Source organism: Alligator mississippiensis, chromosome 11, assembly GCF_030867095.1.
Source record: "Alligator mississippiensis isolate rAllMis1 chromosome 11, rAllMis1, whole genome shotgun sequence".
Lineage (NCBI taxonomy): Eukaryota > Metazoa > Chordata > Crocodylia > Alligatoridae > Alligator > Alligator mississippiensis.
In genome coordinates, this window is record NC_081834.1 from 44,982,551 (window position 1) to 45,009,532 (window position 26,982).

Below are 26,982 nucleotides of genomic sequence, written 5' to 3' on the forward strand. Positions count from 1 at the left end.
ACCCCCGGGATGCTGGCGAGTGCAGAATGCAGGCTGGCCTGCCTTTGCACTTGTAATGTCCCCTGTCCGCATTGCCAGGTTTGCTTGAGGGAGCCAGGCCCACCCCTGTTTCCTCTGATTGGGCCAGGGTCGTGGCCTCAGCACAAAGAGGGGACAGCAGGTGGCTTGGTTAGCAGGGAGCTCCCACTTTCAGAAACCAGCAGGCAGCATCTCTTTTGCCACCCTTCTCCTTTACTCTGGCTTTAGGATTGTGAGGCTTTAAGCTCAGACCTCTGGACTGAGTCAGTGCATTATGGGATGGCTGAATATCTACGCCCTGTTGGCTCTGGATTTAGGAGCCAGAGGCCTTGTTCCCACCCCCAGACCAACCACAACCTTTCCCTTCAGTAGTAGGCAAATTTATTGATACACAGTGATAACAGAAAAGAAGCAATACAAACCACCAGTCAATTCTATATACGTACCAAATCCTAGGGTACAGAGTCATCAGAGTCAAAGTACATCTGGCCAGGATGCAGCCTTCACTCTGAGGCTGTTTCTTAGGTGCCAGCATGTCAGCAGTCTAGAAGTGGGATGCTGAGGCCCGGTGGGGTGTATGAAAGGGGTTGGTGGTATGCCCTCTGTCCATGGTGGCCTCGGGGACCCTTCAGGGGACAGGAACAGGGACGGGGACCCCTCTCAGGGAGGAGGAGGAATGGGGAGGGATGCTTTGTTATTCTCAAGTCTCTGCTTTTGTATTCTCCTTCCCTCCCGATGACTCCTGATGACTCTTATCCCTGGCTGTCTCTGGTTGGTTTTCTCATTGTGGTCACACTGTCCACATATTGTGTCGTCAGCACATTCCAAGCCCATCACATGCACACCTACTCATTTTTTTTTTCCGGGCCTTCTCCTAATTTGGTCTGTTTCCACAAAACTGGGACTCGCGCCCTTCCACTCTGAGGCCTTGTTAGCTGGTGCTAATTATCTCATGTTATGGGAGAGTATGGTATATACTTCCAGTTCCCAGACTATTTTCTATACTGTGTCTCCTTGTTGTGCTAGAAAACCTGTCTGCCTTGAAAGCTGTGAGAAACTTTGTGTGTGAGACCCAAGCTTTTTAGAAATCAATTAACCCCTGATGGCCATCTTACACAATTTTAATATGTATATTTATACCTATAAGCCACTTCCCACAAAACAAACCTTTAGAAACCATTTCTAAGCCAACACTTGTAATAGTAAGATCACAGGGTAGAAAATTGTATGCCAGAGATAGGACCCTTGCCTGCCTGGTACTGCCCTCCAGCAGAGAAGGGTCTCTGGAAGGTAAGGCCAGCCCTGGCACCCTAGTCTGACCGTGTCTCTTTTAGAGCTGCAGGCGAGGTCCCCCCTCCATGTATGTCCTTCACAAGCAGCCTCTCTAGGGCCACAGGCATAGGTGTGAACACACAGGGGCCTTCCTCTGGCTTTGAGGCCTACACAAGTCATTGGAGCTGCCTGCGTGTCCTGTGCTTGGGCTCTGAAGAGAACATTGTCAGAGGAGGAAACTTGTCCCTGCTCCCTGCTGCCCATGGGCTGGCCTGCTGGAGTAATGACCACAGGCTGACTGTTTTCTCCCCAGCCAGCAAGTCCTTGGCCAGGTAGGGTCACACCCACTTTCCCTCTTTCAGGGTGACATGATGGTTATTAGTGATCTTGGTGGGAGAGATTGCTGGGTCCTCGCAGAGTAGCTCCTGTGGCCTGGAGTGGGTGTGACTCCCAGCCGTGGCTTAACCCCTGTTAGAAGGTGGCTTGTCCTCTCCAGCCCTGGCCAGAAACAAGCCCAGGAAGTAGGGAGCTGTGAGAAAGGGAGGCAGATCCCACCTCCTCCTCCTTACTGCCTCTCCCCATAACCCTGATGAAGTCAATGATCCTCTCAGTTAATCCTGGCACTAATCCCTGGGAGCTGGGGAGAGATTAGAGGATGATGTTCTCTCTCTGCCTTTGCAGAGGGGTTGCCCTTTGAGCAGAGAGGCGGCTTTGCTCTGGGATGAGGGCAAGTGTGTTAGATCCAGCCAAGGCCTGAGGGAGAAGATTGCTTCCCCTCAATGGGTGTTATCCATCCCATTGCTGCCTGCCTCCCACTCCTCCCCCCCAGGGGCCCCAGCCTCTCCTTCTGCTTTGTGGACCTGTCCTTACCATCTAGAGGCAGAAGTGTATGAAGCTGGGGCAAGCTCCCTGTAAGTTGGGGATGGAGAGGTGTTTTTGCTGTTCCTGTTAAATGAGGGCTTTTGGCAGGTATGATCTGATATCCCAGAGCACACTTATGCTCACATACATCTTCCTATTCCTCATCTTAGTCCTTTGTCTCTTCCAAGCTGATTCTTTGCCCCATCTCTTGTATACCCTGCCCACCCTTCTGTGTTAGGAGACCCCTTGGTTCTCCTCAGACCACCTCCAGATGATCTCTCCCTTCCTATTCCTGTAACAGCCTAGTGATTTAGATGGCAAGAGCCTGTCCAGGTACCCCATTGTTCCGATACATGGGGCAGTATTCAAGGCAAGATCTTGGGCCCTTTGAAGTCCATGGAATTTTTGCCAGGACACCAGACTGGGTTTTCAAAATCCATTCCAGCCAGGTCCACAAATCCATGCCCCTTCTGTTAGATGACTGGGGAGGTAGGCTGTATCTTCTCTTGTACCCAATGCTGACCTTTCCCACTTGGTTAACAGTCACATAAAGATACTGGACTGGGTAACTGCTCTTCCTGGAGCAGATCACAACAGTGGCCATTACTCCCATGGGGCAGGGATGGGGTCTAGCTTCCATTCGGGTTAGGAGCAGCCATCTATCATTTCCCTTCTGCTGCAGTCCCTGCCTATTAACTGTCTAACCACATTGCTCCTTGTTTTTCAGATGAATCGCCCCATCCAGGTGAAACCAGCGGACAGCGAGGGTAGAGGAGGTAATTGTCTTTTTAATACATATGTCATATTAACCCTTCCCTGGCCAGCTTTGACTTGGAGGTGGGTGGTTCAATGGCTTGTACAGGCAGTGAGAGGAAAGAGACTTGGACTCCACCACCCAGCACATTTGTGTGGATTTGTACAGGAGGAAATGGAATGTTCCTCATCTGTACCTTCATTGTGGTGCAGTGATACAGAAACCCTTCTAAGCACTTGTTTGCAGTACTTCGTAGTACCTATGAAGTATATGCAATGTGCCCTTCAAATATAAAAGGACTGCTGGTGAAATCTAGGTACATCATGTTAAGGTTTTGTTATCATTTAAGAATGCAAGTGTTGTCTGTACCATATTAAGTTGTATAGGTGCAGATTTAGTTGTACGGGTGCTGTAAGAAAGGCTATACAGAGTAGACACTCCAGCATGCAAAGAAGTCTTTGCAGAGCACATTCTGTTACAAACTTAACAATGAACATGGTATCATCTTGTCAGAATGGTAAAGGGCCAGGTCTAAACACACAACTTTTACAGGAGCTACACGGGTGCTACTTGTGCTGTATGACGCATGTGCTACATGTGCTTCAGATAAGGTCTGGAGAGAGAGAGCAGGCACTTGAGGTTGTTTGTAGGGATCAATGTGGGATCTTAAATTGGGAGACTTCATTGCTTGAGTTTAAGAAGCAGGCCTCAGATTTTTTAAGGTATTTTGGTGCCTAACCCCAACTAAAAATCTAACTTGTGCCCATTAGCCAAGAGGCAATTGCAGACTAAAGGTATATCTATTTCAGGTTGATCCAGGAAGTTGCCCTTAACTTGTCCAGATCATGTGAGCCACCTGTCCCTTGTCTATACTCCTTTCCTGCAAGTTTGTACCAGGCACACAGGGACAGACAAGTAGTGGATAGACCAAGTTCTAGAAGGGCTCCTCTCACGCCCATGTAGGACTCAATGTACCCATTACTTGTGTGTCCTCATGTGCTTGACTCTGATTACAGGCAGTAGAGACAAGATATAGGATATAGAATGGCCTGAAGTCAGGGGCTGGCAGACTTCTTGGCCTACATCCTATAGGGCTTAAGTTAAACTAGAGGGAAGTGCAGCTGGTGGGAGGAGACTGGTGGAAGAGGTTGGGTTGGGGGGGCCTCTGGCTCTGATTCTCAGAAGAGCTTCCAGGGGAGGGGTTGGGCAGGACTGCCCCTGTGGTAAAGGGGGAAGCTAAGGAGTTTCTAATGTGGATGGCTGGTGGGTTTGGACTAGAGAGCAGGGCTGGCAGTGGTCTCAAATTTCGGTGTAAGATGTACTAGTATTCTAATTAATCAGTGTATGTAATTCAGCCTCTGCCTTAGCCTGGGTTGTATTAGCCAGAGTAAGCTTGTTTTGAAACCCTGGCAAGCTTTCCTGCCCTTCCCTCACACACTGAATGAAGATGCTCTCATTTATCACTATCAAACAGAACCAGCTGTTAGCTGCATCTGGTACTAACTTCCTCTGGCTATAACCTGAGTTTGGCTGGCCCCTGCCCTCTATGATGCTCCAGGGCATGGGGCCTTCTGATCATCAAATCAGGCTCTGACAGCTCAGTACAACATCGGAGTCCATTTTGCTTTTACACCAGGTGGTTTTATACTGGCTTTTGCGGAAAGCTTACTTTCATTCCAGCATTCAGCTTCATCTTTGCTATCTAGCTGAGTGGAAACCCTGGACATACACATGCTATAGATGACTGACAGTATAGAAGTGCTATAGGTAACCTAGAGTGCCCAAGGGCTAGAGGAAATATGCTGTGGCTGCTCTACAGGTCCTCAAGGGTCACAGGAACCGCACCGGCAGCACTGTGCTAAAGAGGCTCAAGAAGAAATTAGTCTTCAAGTGCCAGAGGGGACTGTGGAGACCTAGTGGGTCAGGGCTCTGGACACTCATCAGGCCTCAGCTTGCACAGTTCGAGGGCCTGGAGGTAGGCAAGTGAGTGGAGAGATGCAAGACCGCAGGCAGGGCTGGAGTGGGCAGAGGCTGTAGAAGTCACTGAGGGAGCTGGCTTCCTCCTTTGCTGCAAGATGATGAGTTTGAATCCTCTGGGAGAAGGAGAAGTACCTATGTGGCATTGCTCCAGCATGTCCCCTTCTTCCCCTGGGCCTACCACACACTTCTCAACAGGGTCCACCAGTCACTCATCCAGCTCGGTAACCCAGAGCCACAGACTTAGCCTCCCTTCTCTGCCTCACTTGGCCCTCTGAAAAGCATAGACTGTCCTTAGGCCCATGTTCCACAAAGAGCCAAGATCTGTAAAGCACAGGGAAACTCCTAAGAAATGCCTGTGTCCTCAGGCATGCTTCATGTTCCACCTGCTCCCCTCAGCTCTTTCTGCTCCTCCCTTTCCCAGGGCTGGAGCAAGAATGGGAGCTGTGGCCTGGGTCTCTGCCCTGCCGAGCCCCCAGTCCCAGGCAGTGATTTATGTGGCAAGCACCAGCTGTAGGCGCCACTCCAGGCTCCCCCAGTCTCCTGTAAATCACACTGCTGCCTGGGTGCCCCATTCATTAAGCGCTGTCATGTGGGGAGAGGAGGGCAGGGGAGAAATCCAATCAGCAGAGCTTTGGGGAGCTGCCAGTCCAGTGAAAGAGACACATCGGAGCAGGCACTTCACAGGTGACAGATGATGCCATTCGTCAGCCGGCCATTTACTGCTGGAAACCTAGCAGGGAAGGGTGAGCAGCAGGGCCACAGGGAGTGGGCAGCCCTGTCCAACCCTCTTGGCATTGCCCGCATTCCCACCTGGGACTCAGGAAGGGGCAGGAGGGGATATGAGGAGATCATTATCCCACGTACTGACAGCACCACACAACGTGCCCTCGCTGGCACACACACATATGCAGTTTCTAAACACACAGGCATATACCACACACCTCACATCATACATACACACACACCCACCGTCAAATACATGTAGCCACTGCATACACGTACATTACACTGTACATGCATACTACCATACACCACTACACGTACCTAAAACCACCCCCTGACACCCTCAGACAACATGCAGACACCACACACACACTCCACTGTACACATGAACCACACCATCTGTCTGGTAATAGTGAAGTGCTGTTGTAGCCATGATGGTCCAAGAAATATGCAAGAGGCAAGGATTTTTTGAGTAATATTCTTTCTTGGACCAACTGTATGGTTGGGCTAGACTTAGAGACAAGCTTTAGGGTGCCACACTACCCTTCCTCAGATACTATGTTACCCAAAACCTTGTCTAAATCTCTCCCAACCATGCAGTTGGTCTAATAAAAGGTATCTCCCACGAGCATCTTTGCCCCTCACACCATTGGTCAGCATACCCACAATAATGGGTCTACCCATTGCAGTCAGAGATTACCCATCTGCAGTCTTTGTATACATGCTCCTATGTAACCCATGCAAATGCACAGACTTGACAGAAACATGGACCCCTTCTGCCCAAATAGACACAGACATGTCCTCAGACACATGGACAACCAATCTGACATGTGGGGTCACAGTCACACGTCCATCTGTACAAATGCTTCCATCTTGGCAATGGGAGAGGAGCTCTCAACCTTGGGGGCAGTAGAGGAACTCAAAACATGAGGCACAGCCCTCTGGCCTTCCTGGGGTTTTGGAAAGCAGCATTGCCTCTTCTACCAGAGATCAAAAGGACCTTTCCCTGCCCCACCATCAGAATAAAACCCCCAGGTGTTCCCCCAGTAACTCCCCTTTCAGTGGCAGTGACAATACCCCAGACCATCACTCACCTAACAAGAGTCCCCTTGGGAGCCTCTCCCTATCTGAGTTCTTAGATTGTTTGGTTTCTGGGAGGCCTCAAAACATGCATAAATACTGGGTTTCCATTTACAGTTTGATGCTGCAGAGTCCAGAAGACACACACACACACACTTCACAGAGCTGGGCCCAAAAATGATGCAACCCACGATGTCCAGGTTAGGGGGTCTAATTCAGTCCACTGTAGGGATAGAGGCCAGGTACATAATTGGCTCCAAATGTGGTATAGAACCTCCCTTTCAGTGCTGGATTCAGTTTCCAACCATCTCTGGCTTGGGTTCACCCAAGCCAATTTTCCTGTCCTTGAAATAGCGAAGAAGAAAATCCAAGCTTTTTTGAAGGCACCTTCTGGACTTGCAGCAACTCTAAGGGGAAAACTCCAACAGACTTCCTAGTGATTTCTCCACAGTCCAACTCTCACTGGGGGATTCATGTCTTGTCTAATGAGGGCATGGTGGTGTGGCAGGGAACATGCATACGGAAACATCTTGAATCATAAAGGGCAGGGGATATCAGGGTTGATCTAAGGTGCCTCTGTCACTTCAGCCTTCAGTTAGACCCAATTCCTCTTCCCCAAATGTCAGGGAGCTGTGATTATTGTGTTTGATGCACAGCAAATGCAGAGATAAATGGCATAGGGATCAATAAGAACTTGGCCTTGGCCTGGTTCCCCATTGATTGATGAGCCCGTTCCAGCCTCCGTATCAAATGCAATTACTACCCAAGCAAAAGGCCACTCCACAGCTTTGCAGCTGTGTCCCTCACCCAGGCAATTCCAACAGAGCTGAATGCTACCTTGATAAACAGAATGGGCCTTCCACCCTTCCCAAGAGGATGACAACTTCTCCACTAGGATTGGAGAATATCCAAAGGGTTAGAGGAGCACTTGAGAAGAGCAGTGGTCCCGGGGTTTGGAAGCAGGAAGACTAAAGTTCAATTCCAATTTCTGCTGCAGACTTTCTGTGTGATCTTGGGTGCGTCACTTTGGACCAGATACACAAATGTATTACTGTCCTAATTCTTATTGATTTTAAAGGGGGTTAGTGCCCTAACTATTTTTGAGGATCTGGGCCCATTGCATCAGTTCCCCATCTCTGTAGTGGTATAATAGTACTTGTCCTAGGTTAGATATCAGGAAAAGGTTTCTCACTGTAAGCCTGGTTAAATGCTTGAATAGATTACTTGGGAAGCATGTGGAATCCTCTTCACTGAAGGCTTTAAAAAAAGTTAGACAAATATGTGTCTGGTTTGGTTTGGGTGAAACTGAGCCTGCCTTGAGCTAGCCTAGTGGACCTCTCAAGGTCCTTTCCAGCCCTGTTTTCTAAGATGCTGTACCCTGGAGAAGTGTCTGAGGTAAAGAAGACCTGGCAGGGATGTGTGTCTATTCGTGAGGCTTAGGAAAGGCCTGGAGCCCCTATCTGCCCTCTGTGTGGTGATATTAAGCACTTCCATCCCTAGAGGCATAGACTCTGTGCCACCATGTTCGCATGTAGAGCTGGTCAAAATATCGCAGGAGAAATCATTTGACAGAAAAAAGGCCTCTCTTAAAATTGAGGGGAAATGTCTTTTATTGTAAATGTTCCAATTTTCTGTGGAAAAACCACAGACACAGATTGTCACTCTTTGAGTTGTTCAGCTTGTGTCCTGGGCAAGTAGCCTGATACCTCACATATCAGCAGGGCTCTGAAATGCTTATTGGCCATTTAGAGTCTTGCTTCGGAGGAAGAGACAGAATGATGTTCCAGTGCCTTATAATGCTCTTTATTGGTCTAGCTTGGCCACAGCAGGTCAGACATGGCAAGAGAAATCTCTGATGCCCCAGTGGTGTCCTCGGTGCAGTTATACATCCCAGAGGAATGGCTGCAAGATGTTACAGACTGGTTCACAAGGGTGTGAGCCTGATTTTAGCCATGTGCTTATTTAGTTTGGTTTTATCATAGGAACATAACTAAAGATTTTGAGCTAAGACAGAATTAAAGTAAAAAAAACAAACCCCATAATGACTCAAGTGATATCTACCCCAATGGTTATTCTAAAGTCATTCTTAAGCCCATACCCCTTGACCATCTACACTACAAACCCCATGCATAATCCAAGCCCACCCCAGGGGATCTGCTGAAATTCAGGGCCTGGGGTCAATCATGTCTTTTTTGCTCCTCACCCTTCCCTCCCTGCACTGTAATGGGATCCCTCTCCCAGTATGCAGAGCTTAATCATAGGAAATCCTCCAGCAGCAGTCCCAGGATTTCCTGTTCTTGACTTCTGGCCTTTCTGCATGGTCCCTTCCTTTCTTTATGACCCCTGTACAAACCAAGCCCAGAAAGACAAACCAGTGATCTACAGACTTATTGCTAGAAGGGCTCCACGTGGGAACATGGGATACACCTTTGTGCCTTGCTTGAGAAATAAGCGGCACAAAGTGGCCGACTGATGCAGGTTACAAAGAATAGTATATGTGGAAAATGGCAGCTCAGAGAAAAAGAGACCTCCAGGTTGATCCTAAATACCAGTATGGATATACCCTCAGTTGCTGTTTATTCAGAATCTAAGGATGAAAGAAATCAACCAGTTTTGAAAAGCCCAATAGAAATGCACTGGGAAAGAACAATTGGAGTCTATAGAAATGACTTTAACAACTCCATTGCACCAGATTGTGGGTCTCTCTGGAGCCCTTTTTATGCTGCTCCATTTCTCTCTGATCCAGAGCTGCGACTGCAGAAAGAAGGGGAATAGAGCTGTCATTCTCAGGCCATGCTAAAATCACCCATTGCCCTTTGCTGGGCACGAGCTGTAGGAGAAGATGGAGCTTGGGTTGTATGGGAGACTGGTTTTCTGTCAGGGAAGTGAGAAGTGTCTCACTCCCAGTGGATGTGGGACCTGCTGCTGCTTCCAGATGTAGTGCAGCTGGTTGGGGAAGAGCTGCGTTTTGGGAATGGAAGAGAAGGGAAGGGCTGGCTCTTGTAGGGCACTGATGTGGGCGTCATGGGGAAATGGAATCTGTTTTCAGAGAACCCTGTGTTGCTGTGGCTGGTGCCTCCTCCTTACTGTGGTCTCCTGCTTTTGGAAGCAGGCCGGGCTCACTCGGGCTGTCTGTATAATGCAGATTACTGTTTATCACTCTGGGCTGCATGCAGCTCTCCTACTTCTGTTCCTAGGTAACTGCTGTTTAATAAAAACCCTAATTAATTAAGACAAAAAAAGCTCCCTAGTGGCTTTGGCATTGCCAAGCCGAAGGGTGGGGAGGGAGGGAAATGCATGGAGAAAGGGAGGCATGAAGCTGAAGCATTCTGATGTTAATAAATTGAGAGGCCTACAGTGCCCACACCACCCCCTTCCTCTACCCACTTCTCCATCATGACAAGATCCTGACAAACACAGGCCCTGGAACATCTGGGCCGGATTTTACAGGATACCCATTGCTACCCTGGGGCAGCCGTGGAAGGGCGTCATGGTGTAGAGCATCTGCAGGCATGTTGCCTCTCCTCTAGCCAAGGACTCATCAATGCTATTCCCCAGCTTGCCTGGAGATGTCACCCCAGACTGACCCTCATCAATGTACCCACCCTGAGAGCTGGCAAGCTACATCCACAACACTTCCCCAGAGTGACTAGGCCCACCAGTCGCACTTGGGTCTCCCATGTATTGGAGCACTACGCCAACTGTTGTTCATGGCCTCCATACTTCATTTTTATACCTCCCCTGAAAACTAGCAGCTCCGGCGACACAGTGCCCCTTTCCACCAGGCTGAGGACTGGGTTGGGGCTGCAGTATTCCTCATTTTTACTATTTGTTATGCAGTGGCACCCAGAAGCCCGGTTGGGATCTGTTCCCAAGCATGCTAGGCACTGTACAGACACAAAGGACTCATTCCTTGCCTCAAACAGTTTACCATTAAGGGAAGTCTCAGAAGGGAGAGCAACACCTACTGAGTCACCTACCGCACTACTTCTACAAGAAGCTGACAGGGTTGTGTTTGCCGGTGGGCAGACTGCACCTGGGCTATTGCCAGCCCTTCCAAAGGTGACCGCACCTCTCCCCTTCCCAGGTGAGCCCCTGTAAGGCCATCAAATTAGCTCCCCTGACTGCGCATCCCTTCGATTGGGTTGTGTTTCCCTTGGCCTGACTGATTGATCCTGATGACGCCTGATAGAAAATGGCTGTTATCTAAACACAATCTATTTGTTTTCCCTTTCTAGCAGAATGTAGCTAATCCATTGGTGGGAGAGACTGGGGAGACGAACTGAGATCTCACCCCTGCTTGCACTCATTAGAGGCAGTCATGGCACATCCGTTTTCAGCTCCTTCCACCCCAGACTCTAGCAGTGTCTCAGGCCGGGTGGCTGCAATGGCAGGGGTGGATGAGCTCTTCTGGACAGCACATTTCAACGGAAGTTTTTCCTCTCCTTCCAAACTGGGAGCAAGGGGCTGCCAGAGCCATCTAGCTGTGATTGGCTGAACTGTGTTACGCAGCTGTGCTGTGGGTTTTTCTCTCCGTGCTTCTCTCTCTTCATCCTGCACACTCTCTGTTGCTCTCCCCCTCCCCTGCTCCTTTGAGTTATTTTCTCCACTTTTTCCAAATATGAGCTGGATTTTTCACTGCTGAACATCCAGGCAGCCTCATGGCCAGCCGTGATTTAGGCCAGCTGCAGATGTGGTCCAGAAAGCCCATTTCCTGTGCACACTTCCAGCTGGAACACCCAGGCACAACTGGTGGACTCATGACTGGTGGGTGATGACCACAAGATCCTAACTCCCTTCCCTCATTGGTTTTACCCCATAGGAACTCCACTGGCTTGAGAATTGTCCCTCTGGTGTAAGCCTGTCAGGCCAGACTGCACTCACAGCTGTGGAAACAAGGGGTAACTCTATGAGATGTCATGAACTGGCATCCAGGTACAGCCAGTGTAAACCTGAAGTGACTACACTGAAGGCCACAGGCCAGTCCCTCATCCCACCCTCTCCCACCCTTCCAGGCTGGCATAAATCAGTAGTGCAGCTCCAGTATTTTTGGTGGTGCTCTGTTGATATACACCAGCCAATAACTTGGCGCATAGTAATTTTACATTGTATTGATCAAGACATCTGGTTCATTTGCCATCCCGGTTCTGGGGATCTGACCTAGGCATACAGGGGCAGGGCATGTCTTGGCTGGTGCTCTCTGTATGGCTCAAACCAGCCAACCTGAATCTCCAAGCTCAGCACCTTTCCACTTGCCTTTGAAGCAAAGCTTATTTCTTCCAGGTCAAGTCCCCAGCCAGAAATTCAGCTGTAGCTTTCGGTGTCTGGAGTGAGGCTGCTTGTATTATGCTTGCAATTCTCGTAGATGTTCACCAAGTTTTTGTGCTTGAGCAATGCAAATACATACCAATGGCATACACAGCTTTCACTACACACCTACTCACAGAGGCATCGATACAGTGCACGCAGCCAACCTCCATACTATGATACCCATGCATGCAGTCCTCTACATATGTATACTACACATCCGTCATGCTAGATACTAGGGCTGTAAGAAATTTCACCAGCTGTTTCGTTTTGATGTTGTTATGACTCGTTTTGAGCTTGAAATGAAAATAACATTGAAATGAAACAAAGGGCTTTGAAACAGCCTCAAAATGAAATGAGGGCAGTTGAAATGTTTCGAAAGTTTTGAAATGTTTCGAGTTTTGAAGCTGAAGCTGGGAAACAGAAAGTAAGAAAAGGGAGGGGGAAGGACTGCTCTCATATTGACTGTGTGCCTGGCCAGTGACTGTGATCCTTCCCTGAGGTCCCTTCCAATCCCAGTGCTCTGGGGGAGGGATGCAAAAACAGCATAAAAAGCAGCATTGTTTGAATTGGCCTGCTTTCTGCCTTGGGGTCTGAAAGTTAGTGAACTATCTTTCAGCAGCTCAGGAGCATTAGACAACAAAGGCTACTACTACCATTGATTTGATTTCCTACTTGCTAGCCTAGCAAGTGGGATTCCACAATACTTTTTGCTTTCTTTCTAGACCCTTTTATTATTATATTCATTGATTTATTCTTTTCGATTTCATAATTATATTGGATATTACACTATCGAATTTATATAGGAAGGCAGATACATTTATATATTTTTATTTCAATACATTTATATCTTGTGGCATATTACGCTATAGAGTTTATATAGAAAGGCAGATACATATATTTTTATTTCTATACATTTATGTCTTGCAGCATATTACACTATGGAATTATAGGAATGCAGATACATTTATATATTTCATAAAAACAAGATACTATGAAACACACCATGAATCATAGTGGAAAGGCAGCTGGCAAGCCTTCAGGGAGGGGCGGAAGAGGGGGCAGAGGGAGAGGTGTAAGTCCCCCTCCCTCCCCTCCCAAACTGAGACAAAGAGTTTCTGTACCTAGGAGGTTGATGAAGTGCAGTTCATAGGCTCGTCTGTGAAAAGTCATTTGTAAATTGCCTTTGAGGATCAGGCCTGAGAGATTGGAGACAGGTGGTGTTCTGTTATTGTCTTTGATAGATTTTCAGCGTGCACTCATTCTGGTACGCAGTTGTTGCTTGGTGTCTCCACATATTTTCCATCAGGGCACTAAGTGTATGTATTGTATTGTGAAGATATCTCCATACTGGAGTTAGTGTTGGTAGGTTTTGCATGTCTTGCCATGGCATGGCCTTGATCCATTCCGTGTGTTTTGGGCTGTAGGAAGTTGGCTTCTGGTGATGAGGTTAGTGAGGTTCAGTGCTTGTTCGAATTTACAAACACACACAGACCAACTGCAGGTGCTTCCTCAGCCTAACGAAGGGCTTTTCAACCCAAAAGCTTGCTAAGATATATTTCTCTAACTATTCAATTGGTCTGCTAAAAGATTCCAGATTAGATTGGCCCAAAGGACCTTGTCTGCGAGTACCATGTCCTTAGACCAACACCACTAGCACCTGACCAGAAGGATGCAGGGCCCTGGGCACAACTAAGTCCCAGGGCTGGCAGGGAGAGTTCTCTGGCAGCTGCTGGAGGAGAAGCTCCTGCAGGAGAGGAGAGAAAGGCTCTAGGCTGTGACAGTTTGGCTGCCTGAGATGCTACTGGTACTACTCTGCAGCTGCTCACTAAGTTATTATTTTACCTGTTGTCATTTAAAGTAGTGGACCGAACTGAGGCTGAAGGGGAGGAGGAGACCTCATTGGGGCACACTATCATGTCATGCAGAGGCCCCAGCACCAGTGAGAGTGCATCTTAACACACACAGTGTTACCCAAGTCATGAGTTTTGTTTGTCAGGAGCCTGAGGTGCAGTTTCCCAGAAACCTGTGCACCTATCTCTTTGAAACCTACTAGGTTTCATGGCCTCAGCAGGGCCTAGCATTCCTGCAGTTTTCACCATGCTGTGCCCTAACATACACATGTGACACAAGTTTTGCTTGTCAGCAGCTTAAGGTGCAGTTTCCCAGAAACCCCTGCACCTATCTCCTTGACACTTGACACACTTCATGGCCTCAGAAGGGGCTACCATCCCTGCAAGTTTCATCTGAATCAGACAAGAAATGACAAAATTATAGGCAGTTTCGTGCTTCCCCATTATAGTCTATGGGTGAAACGTTGAAACAGCTTAGAAACTGCAAAATATTTTCTACGAAACAAAATGGAACAGTGCTTTCGAAACAAAATGAAACTTGAAACGCTGTCCCATCGAAACGGAAATTGAAACGAAATGGTGCTGTTTCACGCAGCCTACTAGATACCAAGATACCCATGGACCTTGCATCCACGTGCTGGACAGACCAGTACATACCATGCTCTACAGAGGTATGTGTATCACACATGTGCTGCATGAATGCACGCATGCCTACACGTGTATCAGACTGAGGAGGCAGTGTGTACAGGGTGAGACAGCAGCCCCAGAAGCAGAAGTTTTAGAGCTCCCAAATTGGATTCTGTAGCACAGATAATGAACTGCATCAGCTCATCCGCACAGCTCCACATTCCCAATGGCAATGAATTACAAGAGCAAATGCAAAATCCCATAAACGAGTGAGTGGCATCTTTCTAATGAGGAACATCTGAGAGTTACACTGACACTTGCACATATACGTATTATGGACAATAAGCAATACATATACACACACATATTTTATGCATGCCTTTGGCATGCACATGGTGAATATATTAAGCACCACTGCACACACAGGTCATGAACAAAGGCACTACACTAACCCACATGTAAACATACTCTAGCACATGGGTACCACACCTCGTGAAGGGTGCACATATGTTTTCACATGATGCTAACAGCATGTTTGCACTGTGTATCCCCTTGAGGCCAGTCCTGAGTAGGCCCTGTGCACCCTCTTCTGCTGACATACTCTGACCCCAGAAATGTATCTGGAAGGCTGCGCCAGGCTCGTCCCCAGTGGCTGCTCTTAACCATGCCGAGTCTCAAGAGCAGCCACTGGGAACAGCCCTGGACCGACAGTTTAGAGTGTGTGAGTAGGGCATGCTTAGGGATGATCCAGGCATGACACACTGTCTCCACAGTGTCCTGCTTGCAACTGGCCTAAGAGAACAGAGAATAAGGCCTTGGGAGGAAAAGGGATCTAGCTAGTAGAGCTCTACACCAGGGATCAGGAAGTTGGAAGACCATCTGACACAGTATGGCAGAGGTAGGCATCCCCTGCCATGCAGAACCCCCAGTTTCTATTTGTGAATTGTTCCATCTTGGAAGAACCATTGTCCTGTTGGTAGTTTTGCGATGCTGTCTTTTTGGGAGGAACTGGAGCAAGTAGCAGGAGAGTTTGCCATTTAGCTTGATTTTTCTGATTCTTGAGGCAGAATTGTACTCTGGGAAACCAGATTTTGGTGTTTGAGATAAAGTTCCTAAGAAAGGCAATAGATTGTACTCACCGTTTAGGATCAGCTCTGTTCAAGGACTGCTATATGTCATGTAAGTAAACAAGCTGCACCAGGCTGCACATCACTGATGCTCCTTAAGCAGCAGGCTGCTTTGTAAGGTTGTGATGTCTGCAGCTGCTCAACAAAGGACTGCTGGGGCAAAATCAGAAGTTGGATGTTCCATCAGTGAGAGTGGGTGAAAACACCTGGGTGAGGAGGGATACACTGAGCAGGGGCAGTAGGAACTGATTTTGCCTCTCAGATTTGATATAAGGCCCGTTTATTTCCCAGTACATAGATACTGTCCATTGTTCAGGGACCACTTTGTCCTACTAGGCTCTTGCTAGTTGTTGTCTCTAACTGTGTACATCCATTGTAAGTAGAGCTGGCCAAATGTATGTTCTTGAAATGTGCTGGGTTTTTCTGTCAGAAGTGAAATATTTCATGGAGGCTCAGGAGTTTTGACAAGGTTTTGCCAGGAAGGTTTCTGAGATCGAGGGCCGTCTGGTCACTTGTGTGAGAGAGAGTGCACAGAATTGAAAAGTTGACTTTTTTTTAGCAGAAAAGGAACATTTTAACATTATTCCATTTCACAAAAACACTTGGAAAGCTTTGTTTTTTGTTCCAGTGCTGAATGAAAGCTCATGATTTGTTGGAAAATGGAGTTGTCATCCTCAGGCCAACTCTGACAGTCTGCTCATGGGTGCTGTTTTGTTGTGTGCACCATACACAGCACACACCACAATGCGGCCTAGATCACAATTGGCCCTTAGAAGCTATGCGACATGTATTGTAGATGAGAGGAGGTGGTGGTCAAGACTGATGGAGCACTGGTATTTCAGTAGTGGGACCATTCAGACTGGGGCTGTGGATAGAAGCTAGGGGGATTTGGCAGAGCTGCGTATGGAACACGAGGACTGGAACGGCAGGGTGAGCTCCCAGTCAGGTTTGGGAATAGGAACCACTCTCATAAGAAGATATTAGAGTGTTTATGTACTGTCCTCATACAGTATGTCTCATTCAAGCCCTTTACAGTTCTGCAAGAAGTGCTCTGATGCTGCTGATGTTACAAGGCTTATGTGTTTGCTTAACTTCTATTTATTCATCTGGATTTCCTGGCACCCAGTTCACTTATTCTACGGGAAATCCCAAAGCAGGCAGACTGGGGCTTAGCATTTGGCCAATTGAATTTAAAATAAAATGTCTTCCCTTGAGTTTGATTCTTGGAGGAAAAGCAATATAACAAATAACATGGCTGCAGGGGCTATTTCTTTGTTTTGCAGCGTTTTGCTGTGCATGGACAACATTGGTGACTAAATTAGAAAACCGCAGTGTTTGAAGTTTTGCATTTCTTTGGGGTTTTGCAAAAATGATCAGATGTCATAGAAAACTTTGCCTGCTCATATGGAAATGCAAACATCCAAGGTAGATACTTTTGAGTGAATCCTCCATCCCTAGGCATTTTGCTTTGGTTTCAGGAACTGCAAATGAGCTGCTTGCACCAGAATATACAGAAATTTGGCCTTTCATATGTTTCAAGGCAAAAGCCCCTTTCATGAAAGTACTGCCCCACTACACTAGGCTCTGTGGCCTTGTCAAGTTTCACTTCCCTGTTAAAGTCAGAGTAGATGATCCCAAAGTTCCCTTGCGGCGATATGACCTAGGAATCTCTAATCCCAGCAGCTGTTGCCTGTACTACACTGGCACCTAGCAGCTGCATCCTAAATGAGGCCCTCGCTGTGCAGTAGGTGCTGTACTGGCAAATGATAGTCAACAGCTCCTTCCTTGGAGAACAGGCGGCACCTCCACACCACATTCCCAGACCTCTTTTGATAGAGCTAGGGCTAGAGCCCCCAGCGGTGATGAGGACCCCCAGCTGGTCAGGGACAGAGACTGCAGTAGCAACCAGGTCTTCTGTCCTCTGCACCAGTGCTGTGTTCACTAGCCCATGCTGACTGCCACGTGAGCACAGCCACTTGGTTCTCCTGTGCCCACCCCAGGCTGTTGGGTTTGCCTTTCCAGCTGTCCCGGGTCTGTGGTCACACTAAAACGGAAATTAAAATAGGCATGAAATTGGCTAGATAGTGTCTCTGAGGGCTGGTCACCTGAAAGACCAGGTGGGGTTCACTGCTGATGAAACCAGTCTGCCCCACCCAGCAGCACTCAGTGTTAGTTCAGAAGGCCCCAGTTCTGTGGGCCATTGGAGAGGAAGGCAGACTCATAGCTAGTAAAGCTGGCAGGACCCAGGCTTCTCATTTGGTACCCTCTCCCAACCAAACCCCCACAGCCTGCAGCTGGATACACATTCACTCATGCTTCAAGCCACTTGGGACATTCCCACTGGAATGCATTGAGGGGAAATGCTGTTTTCCATTTACCATCCAGCTCTGCAGTGACATATACCCCATGCTGCAGACAACAGAAGGGGATTCTCCCTTAGTGCAGTTGTCAGGGGCTGTGCATTTGGCAAAGATGGAGCTGAGCCTTATCCCTTGCTTGCCCTTCTGCAGTGCCAGGTGACAAGGGGCTGGTGACACTGTTGTCTTCCCACATGACCAGTGGGAAACAGGCTGAGAAAAGGATCAGAAGCGAAGTACTGTGGATGTCTCGTTCCTCCCCTCCTGAGCAGTGATCCCCAGGCCAAGTCATGGTGCTATTTATAATGCAGGAGGAGACTGTCCTCTAACTGAACGCACAGCACAACACACACTCCACATGCCACCAGCTTAATTTATAACTAGGATAGAGGCCTGTAATAGTACGGATTTAAATTTACGGCCATACGCAGCTTGTGAAAGGAGCATATTTAGCGATCGCACCAGAGCGGAGTTTAAAAATAAAAGCCGGGAGCTAATTTAAGGCCAGGCATTACCTATTCCGATGCCATCGGGAGGGCTCTGCGGCAGCATGAGGCAGGGAAACTAGCGCTGGCCGTTAGCTCCAAGCGCACTCTGGCCCCAGTACCGCGGTGAAGTAGTTAAAGTAGGGGTGTATGCGGGTGCTCAGAGATCATGGGGTTCTGGAGTTTGCTTGGGGCCACATCTCTGATCCTCTGCTCTAGCTGCTAGACAGCAGGCACCATTCTGGTGATGTAGGATTAGTGCTGTGTGAAATGGGGCTATGAGAGCAGAGAGTGAGACCTTGGAAGAGAGACGAGGCTTTGTCCTGGCCTTGGGAGGAAGAAGGCTCTGGCTAGTAAGGCTCTGCACCAGGGGTCAGGAAGCCACAAGATTCCCATTTGCCACTGCTGTCCTCTTCTCTGGGCCATACCTTGGTTTCTCCATCTGTACTTTTGCAGTCTTGCCTGGAAGGCCCACCCCAGCCAGGGCCCTGTTGTTCTTAGCACTGTACAGCCTGCGAGAGGACAGCCCACTCCCCTAGCTCAGGGTGCTGCAGCATTAGCAAGAGCCAGGACAAGACAAATGTCAGCTTTGTCCCTGCCTCCTCTCAAACAAGGCATCTGCGCCTCAGATGGACACTGGTGATCCTGCCTTCCCCTATGAAGGGGAGGGAACCTGCACCTCAGAGGAGGAGACACTGAGGTGGGCAAGTGGGAGAGTACCAGTATTTCCAGCCAGACCAGGCATCCCTGGTATGTCAGGGGTGTGTGATCAGTCTCTATAGCAGGGTGTATAACTGTATTCAAAGTGAGATGCAGTTATTAAACACGACTCAGCTGGTGCAAGCGCAACCTCTGGCGCATCCCAGAGGGACCCAGGAAATAAATTACCCACTTACAGAATGTAATTGGTGAGGGATTAAAAATCAATAGGAAGGAGAGTGCAAGCTAGCTGCTTCCACTGGGCTCCAGAACACAGCACAGTGCAGAAGGAACCTGGCTGGTGTTGAGGCCACCCCCTTCAGACTCCCCCTCCTGGATCTGCATCCCCAAACCCTCTCCTAGCCCATCCTCCTGCCACCTCCCAACACAGCTCTCTCCAGAGCACGCTGGCAGCCTCTTTAACCAAAGGACTCACAATGTTTCCTGGACGGAGTGTGCTTGTGGCCTAGCCTGGCAAAGCATTCAGCCTCAGTGCTAGATGTGCCAGATTAGGATTGAAGGGTTAGGGTCCATGGAATCATAGAGCCATAGAAATTAAGGGCTGGAAGGGACCTTGAAAGATCATCAAGTCCAGCCCCCCTGCTCTGGGCAGGAATACTGCCGAGATCAAATGATCCCAGCAAGGTGTCTGTCCAGTCTCCTCTTGAAGACTTCCACGGTTAGGGACTGTACCACCTCCTTGGGAAGTCTGTTCCAAATTTTGGTCACCCTTATGGTAAAGAAGTTCTTCCTTACATCCAACTTGAAACCAACCTCTAACACTTTATGGCCATTGTTCCTTGTCCTCCCGTGGGGCACCCTAGCGAACAGTTTTTCTCCCAGCTCCCGATATTCACCCCTTACATACTTATAGATGGCCACCAAGTCCCCCTCAGTCTTCTCTTCCCCAGGCTAAACAGTCCCAGATGCCTTAGTCTTTCCGCGTAAGGGTTGTTCTCCAGGCCCTTAATCATTCTTGTGGCCCTTCTCTGGACCCTTTCAAGATTCTCCACATCTTTTTTGAAGTGCGGCGCCCAGAACTGGGCACAGTACACCAGCTGGGATCTCACCAACACCGAGTAGAGAGGAAGTATCACTTCCTTAGCCCTGCTCACAATGCATCAGCTAATGCATCCCAGTATACTATTAGCTGTGTTGACTACAGCTTTTCACTAGCGGCTCATGTTCATCCTGTGATCAGTCATAACCCCGAGGTCCCTTTCAGCCATCATGCTGACCAGAACATCTCCTTCTAAGCTATATACATGTCGCTGGTTACTTCTCCCCAGATAAAGCACTCTGCATTTATCCTTATTAAATTGCATCTTGAACTCCACCCACCTTTCCAGCTTGTCCGGGTCCACTTGGATCCAAATCCTATCTCCTAGCATGACCACTTTTCCCCATAACTTAGTATCGTCCACAAACTTGGCCAGTGTGTTTTCCACATCCTCATCTAAATCATTGTTAAAGATGTTGAACAGCACGGGGCCAAGAACCAAACCCTGCAGGACACCAATGGCCACCACCCGCCAAGACAATGCAGACCTGTCCACTAGCAATCTCTGGATTTGACCCTTTAGCCAGTTCCCAACCCACCTGATCATGGACTCTGCCAGCCCACAATTCCCCAATTTTTATATAAGAGCATCACCAAAGGTCTTTTTAAAATCCAAGTATATGACATGAACCGCATCTCCCACATCTAAGTGGTTCATTACTCGATCATAGAAGGAGACAAGGTTGGTCAGACACGACTGGCCTGCAACAAAACTGTGTTGGCTATCCTTCAGCATCAAGCCTTCTGCTAGTCTCTCACAAATGGATTTCATGATATTTTTTCCCAAAATGTTACCGGGTATCAAAGTCAAACTGACCGGGTGTAATTTCCTGGATCCTCCCCCCTTCCCTTCTTAAAGACTGGCACCACATTGGCCCTTTTCCAGTCATCCAGGACCTCTCCCAAGCACCACAAGTCTTCAGATACCTTTTCCAATAGTCCCACAATGACTCCAGCCAATTCCCTCCGCACTCTCAGGTCCTGCCAACTTGCAGACATTCAGCCACTCTCTGTGCTTCCTCACCAGTTCAGCATTGACCATTGGTTGGCAATCACCCCTCCTGCATCCATCCAATATCTGACCAGGTGGGTGTCCACCATTTATATGCAGGAACACCAATGCAAAGTATTCATTAAAGAGTTCAGCTTTCTACTGATTGTCTGTTATCAGCTGTCCTGTCCCATTCTGCAAGGGCCCCACGTTTCCAATGGTCTTCCTCCTGCTCCCTGTATACCTAAAGAAGGACTTATTGTCCTTGATTTCAGTCACCAGCCTGATCTTGCTCACCACCCTTGCCTTCCTTATCCTCTCCCTACAAATACAGGCTATAATTTTGTATTCCTCCTTGGTGACTACCCCTTGTTTTCACTGTCTGTAAGCCTCCTTTTTCTTTTTTAAGCACTCTTTGACTCCTCTGGTAAGCCAAGGGGGCTTCCCAGCCCCTTTACCACCTTTCCTACATACAGGAATGGACCTTTTCTGCATTCTGAGGATCGTTCCTTTGAGGAACGACCACTTCCTGAACTTCCTTCCCTTCTAGTCCCTCTTCCCATAGGGTCTCTCCCACTATTTTCCTAAACTCATTGAAGTCAGCCTTCCTGAAGTCAAGACCTCTGCGCTACTGGCTGACTTCCCTGCCCTACGATGGATAGTGAATTCTGTCATCTCATGATCACTATCTTCCAGATTATCTTCAATCCTCAGATCTCCCACTAGGTCATCTCGTTTGGCTAGAACCAAATCCAACAGAGTCTTCCCCCTGGTTGGCCCGTTCACCTCCTGTGCTAAATAAACTTCTTCCATGCAGGTCAAAAACCTACATGACCAGTCAGATCTGGCCAAGTGCTCCTCCCAGCAGATGCATCAGGGTAATTGAGGTCACCCATGACAGCCATGTCCCTTGAACATGCAGCCTCCATCAGTTCTCTGGAAAATTCAAGATCCAGCTCCTTTTCCTGGTGTGGCAGTCTGTAGTAGATGCCTACCATCAAGTCCCCTTCTCCTCGCCCCCTTGCCCCTCCAAACCTTAACCCACAAGGTCTCAGGTTGCCCTTCTGTTAAACCAATGTGGATCTTCAAGGAGGCATATCGCTCCTTTACATAGAGAGCTACACCTCCTCCCTTCTTCCCTACCCAATCCCTTCTGTGCAGCCTGTAGCCCTCTATGCATACAGCCCAGTAATGTGAGGTGTCCCACCGGGTCTTCATTATTCCAATGAGATTATATTTCCTGTTTGCTAGCAGAGGTGCCAGTTCCTCCTGCTTATTCCCCATACTCCTAGCGTTTGTGTACAGACACTTAAGTCCCCCAGTTCCCCGCCACCCCGACATCATTCCTGCCTCTCGACACCTCCCTGACCACACTCTACATCCTTCCTGCTTGGCTGTCCCCCAGCTTGCATTCGCTTCTGCACACCCATTCACTGATGCACCTAGTGTAAAGCCCTCTCCAGAAAGTCACCCATCCTGGAAGAAAACTGTTTCTTCCCCCTTGGTGTGAGGTAAATGCTATCTCTTCCCAACAAGCCCTTATTCCATGATCATAAAATCCAAAACCCTCACTGTGGCACCATCTCCTGAGCCTCCAGTTGACCTCCTTAATACAACTGTCCCTCCAGAGACCCTGGCCGCAGACTGGGAGGATGGAAAAGAAAACCACCTGCACCCCCAGCCCCCAGTAGTCACTCATTACCCACCCAAGGTTGTTCTTGGCCGTGTCATTCATGCCCACATGGATGAGCAGCATGGGGTAGTGATCAGAGTGCCGGATGAATTTTGTAATTCTCTCCATTACATCCTGGATACAGGTCCCTGGAAGGCAGCAGACCTCCCATGTGAAGGGATCCGGCTGGCAAATGGCACCCTCTGTCCCCATCAGGAGTGAGTCTCCCACTATCACTACCCTACATCTCCTCTTCTGGACAGGAGCTTGCCTCCTTTCCTCCTGTGGAACAGATGCCTCCGGTCCTTCCTCCACCAGTGGTGCAAGGACTGGTGGAGGAAAGATCAGAGGTCCAGGCCACATTGCTGTCCATTCCACATCTACTAAGGGATTTAAGGCCTGGTGAAGGCTTGGAGTCTATTATGGGCACCTAAGGATACCCCAGGGTCTGTCAGTGCCCAGCCGCCTCAATCAGAAATCCCCTTTGTATCCATTCAAATCAAGCCCTGCCTTCTCTCTGCCCCCAAGGGCATTGTACTGTGTTACAGGAAAAACAGCCTTTGGTCCCTTTAGCCTAAGAGCCTGCCTCTAGCCCTGCTGGATCAGAATCTTTGGTCTTCAGATCTAGCCCCTGGCCTGTCCAGGTCACATCACTGGCCTTTGTGTTCAATGCTTCAGAGGGAGGTGATGTTTTAAAACCCTGTTTGATGGCCCCTAGCCCACTATAGTGCATACAGGGGGCAAATTTCTCCATAGCACTGTGGAGACAAGGGCAGGGCTGCCTTGAAAAATGAGGATTTATGCTGCTTATCCCTGCCAGGCAGGTTGACACATGTTATTTTGGGTAGCAGGCTCTAAATCTCTGTCTAAGAATGCAGGACTTTTCTACTGAAACCCCCAAGGATCTGGAGTGAAGACTAAGTACCGTCAGTGCTTGGTCATGACAGAAGGCAGCACTAGATTGCTCCAACCTGACTATCACTGGGAAGGAAGGGGTATCAGTGTGCCAGAGGGACTAGGGAACTAGGATGCAGAAGGTCCTCTAGGGAGAGCAAGGCATAGCTGAGCTCAGGGAGGAAGCATGGGTAGAGCCCCTTGTAGTATTATTGCTTTTCAGCTCCTGGCAAAGACAACCCTCCGATGGGGTGAGTTTGGACATGCAGTCACAGGCTGTGCACTCTCTGGGGATGGGGGTGGAGACTCCTACAGTTTGCATTTATCCCTGTAAATAAGTTTTCTGGATCTGGAAGGGAGGAGAGAGATGTCCAACCAGTATGTAGGAGCAGCAGTATCTGCCTGCTGGACTGTGCAGCCCTGAGTGCAGGGCACCTCCTTGGGTAGCAGCAGGCAGGTCAGGCTGGCAGCCCATTGAGCCTTCCCATAATTTAGAATGAAGCAAGCAATGGTTGTGGTGGCTGCTTCATGGGGGCTCGTTAGCCCAACTCAACCCCACAGACTCCAGTGAGTCTCCTACTACTGGGCGTTCTCTGTAGAGGTTTGCAGAGATGTCCATGAGGGCTAGTTATCTGGGCATGTCCACACGCACCTGCAGGACAAAGGCACATGCCATTGGCAGTGGGGTGGGGGGTACATTGTACAGGCAAATGACACATGCAGCTCTGAGGCTGGGGACAGGGGTATGGGCAGGCATTTCTTTATCTTTCAGAGCTGCATGTATTTATCCTTACAGTCCTGTGTGAAGTGGGGGCAGGGTGGTTATCCCCTTTATAAAGATGGGACCAAAGAGTCTAGGTCACTTGCCCACAGAGCTATAGCAAGCTCATTCAGCACTAGGGGGGAGGGAGGGCATCAGTGGCAGAGCTGGGCAGCAGCAACCCATGGTGCCAGCTCCCTGGGACACCCCGCCCCCACCCCCCAGGCCCCATTTACTCCCCCCACCCCAGATATACTACTAAGCACAGGACAGCACCTACTGTGAGGAAAGATCCTGGGAGAAGGGGAGCATCATTCCACTTGTCCCCCACTCCCCTCATCCCCCAGATGCAGTGCTATGCTGCCCATCTCCTATAGCCAGATGGCTGCCCCTACCATGGTAAGGACTTCTGGTGCCCCATCATAGTCCACACCTGAGGCTGGTCCCCTCCCCTGTTGTGCTACCACTTGCCCAAGGGCACACAGCAAGTCTGTGGCAGAACTGGGCCTCCTGAGTCCCAGCCTAGCACCCTAACCAACGCTTAAGGGCTTGCCTGTGCATGGAGTTAGCCCAGAACAGCTATTCCTCCTGACAGTCACCCCAGGCCAGAATATCCTTCATGTTCCGACAAGCTCTGCTAAGACGCACGCCGCGGTCCCCGTTTGAGGTTACCCGCAGTCCAAGGACAGGCAAAGGAAGAAAGCCTGGGAGGTGGAGAGCAAAGCCAGAGCACGGAGCTGTCAAAGAAATTTAAACCAGGCCGAATCGTACAGCTCAATAGAAGCCCAGCTCTTATAGAGATGGTTTATGTTTAACTAGACAATATATGAGCCCTATTCCCTTAACTAATTTTCCCGGTGCCTTAACAGACAAAGCATTAATCGTCTCCTGCCATTATTTATTTATTTTCCAGGCCACACTCTGACAGGGCACCTTATTTTCTTTGTCAAATGCCATTAGCGCTCAGCCCGGCCATACAGGCCGCAGAAGACAGATGCTGGTAATAATCATGAAATTCTCATTATTTACCCTCACTTCTATCGTGTTTAAGTTATTTATGTCCCTTGGGCATGGCCAGAGACTGTGGGTTATTCTGATAGTCAATCATAAAAATGCAATTGTTGTTACTTAATAGTCTCTCTGTCTCTCTCTCTTTCCCCGCTCACCCTCCGCTGCCCCCCAGCTGTGCTCCACCTCACCCTGCATGGTCTGACTGGTTGGCTGGGATGAGTGGAATAACTTAGTACATGAAGGGAAGGTAGCACTGGCAGGAGGCAGGCACTGTGAGAGGTTCCCCTGTGGCTCTGAGCTATTCCAATGCACCTCTCCTTATCTCATCGCCCTCCTAGTCCAGTCCTGAGCTCTCAGCTCTGTCGGTGCCTCTCACCCCAACACACAGCCCCTTCAAAGAGGCGGTTCATTTGAGCCATGCCCTCCTGGGCACTTGGTCGAGACTAACGACCTGATTTTCTTTCCAAGGAGGAAATCTCTTGCTCTTCCCACGAGTGACCCACTTCACTCTCTGCAGTGTCCTTCTCTTTAAAGGGGGGTAGAAGCTCAGGAGTGGCCTGTTAGCCTTGTATGGTCTTTCCTTATCAGCTCTCCTTACAACCACTACTCACCTATGCTATCCTTGCCAGACTCAGCTTGTTTCTCTAGGCTGAAAGAGGAGGTCAGCCTCCCTAGTCCATACATCACTTTCCTTTCATCCCAGAGCAGAACAAAGTGTTGAAACTTCCTGCGAAGCAAAAACTTCCAGTACATTTCTGTTTGATGATACCGGAATGATTTTACAGTCAAAGTGCTTCATTTCAATGGCATTCTTCCAGATACTTTTTATTCTACCATAGAAAAGTCAAAAGGAAGCTTTTTGATTGTTTTCTGTTGAAAATTAGGCTGAAAGCACATTTCTGTCATGTTTTAGTGTTGTCAAATCAGGTTTATCCAGCAGTCCCTGTTGTTGGAAAATGTGCGACCAGCTTTAGAGGTCCTGGGGCACTAATGACCATAGACCTGGGTTGATGTTGAACTAAAGGCTCCATGGCCACTGTCTAACCTTTATCCACATTGCTTCTTGTTTACTTAACACACCACCCTCTTTATAGTGCCCTCCCTGGGCACAGAAACAAGGAAGCAAGGAGGTTTAGGTCTGAGGTCTCTTGGAGGCATCTGTGACTTCACCTTCACCAGAGAGAGTTCGTTATAGACCCACAGGTTTGTCTGCAGTTAAGTGTCTCTGAAATGTTTCCCTATGCAGTGAGAACAAGCACTGGGAAAGTCACTCTTTATTTGTAGCTGTCCAGGCTGAGATCAAGCAGTAAAATATCTTGCTTCAGGACAGATGATCCTCATGGTGTATGCTTGTGTGTGTGTGGAGGAATAGCAATGCACCCCAAGTAGAGCTGCACCAAAATCTTCCAACTAAACATTTTTCCTTTGGAAAATGGCATTTCAGTGTCCTG

At 48.7% G+C, this 26,982-nt stretch overlaps 1 protein-coding gene across 6 annotated transcripts in view; it reads left to right on the forward strand.

Moving 5' to 3' along the window:
* Positions 1 to 26,982, forward strand: part of CELF6 (CUGBP Elav-like family member 6) — a 208,737-nt gene that overhangs the window by 118,949 nt on the left and 62,806 nt on the right. For all 6 annotated transcript variants that reach the window (XM_019499316.2, XM_019499323.2, XM_019499321.2 and 3 more), the window contains exon 3: positions 2,879 to 2,927. In XM_019499316.2, coding sequence (XP_019354861.2) covers positions 2,879 to 2,927 — 49 coding nt within the window. The remainder of the gene's footprint in view (positions 1 to 2,878; positions 2,928 to 26,982) is intronic.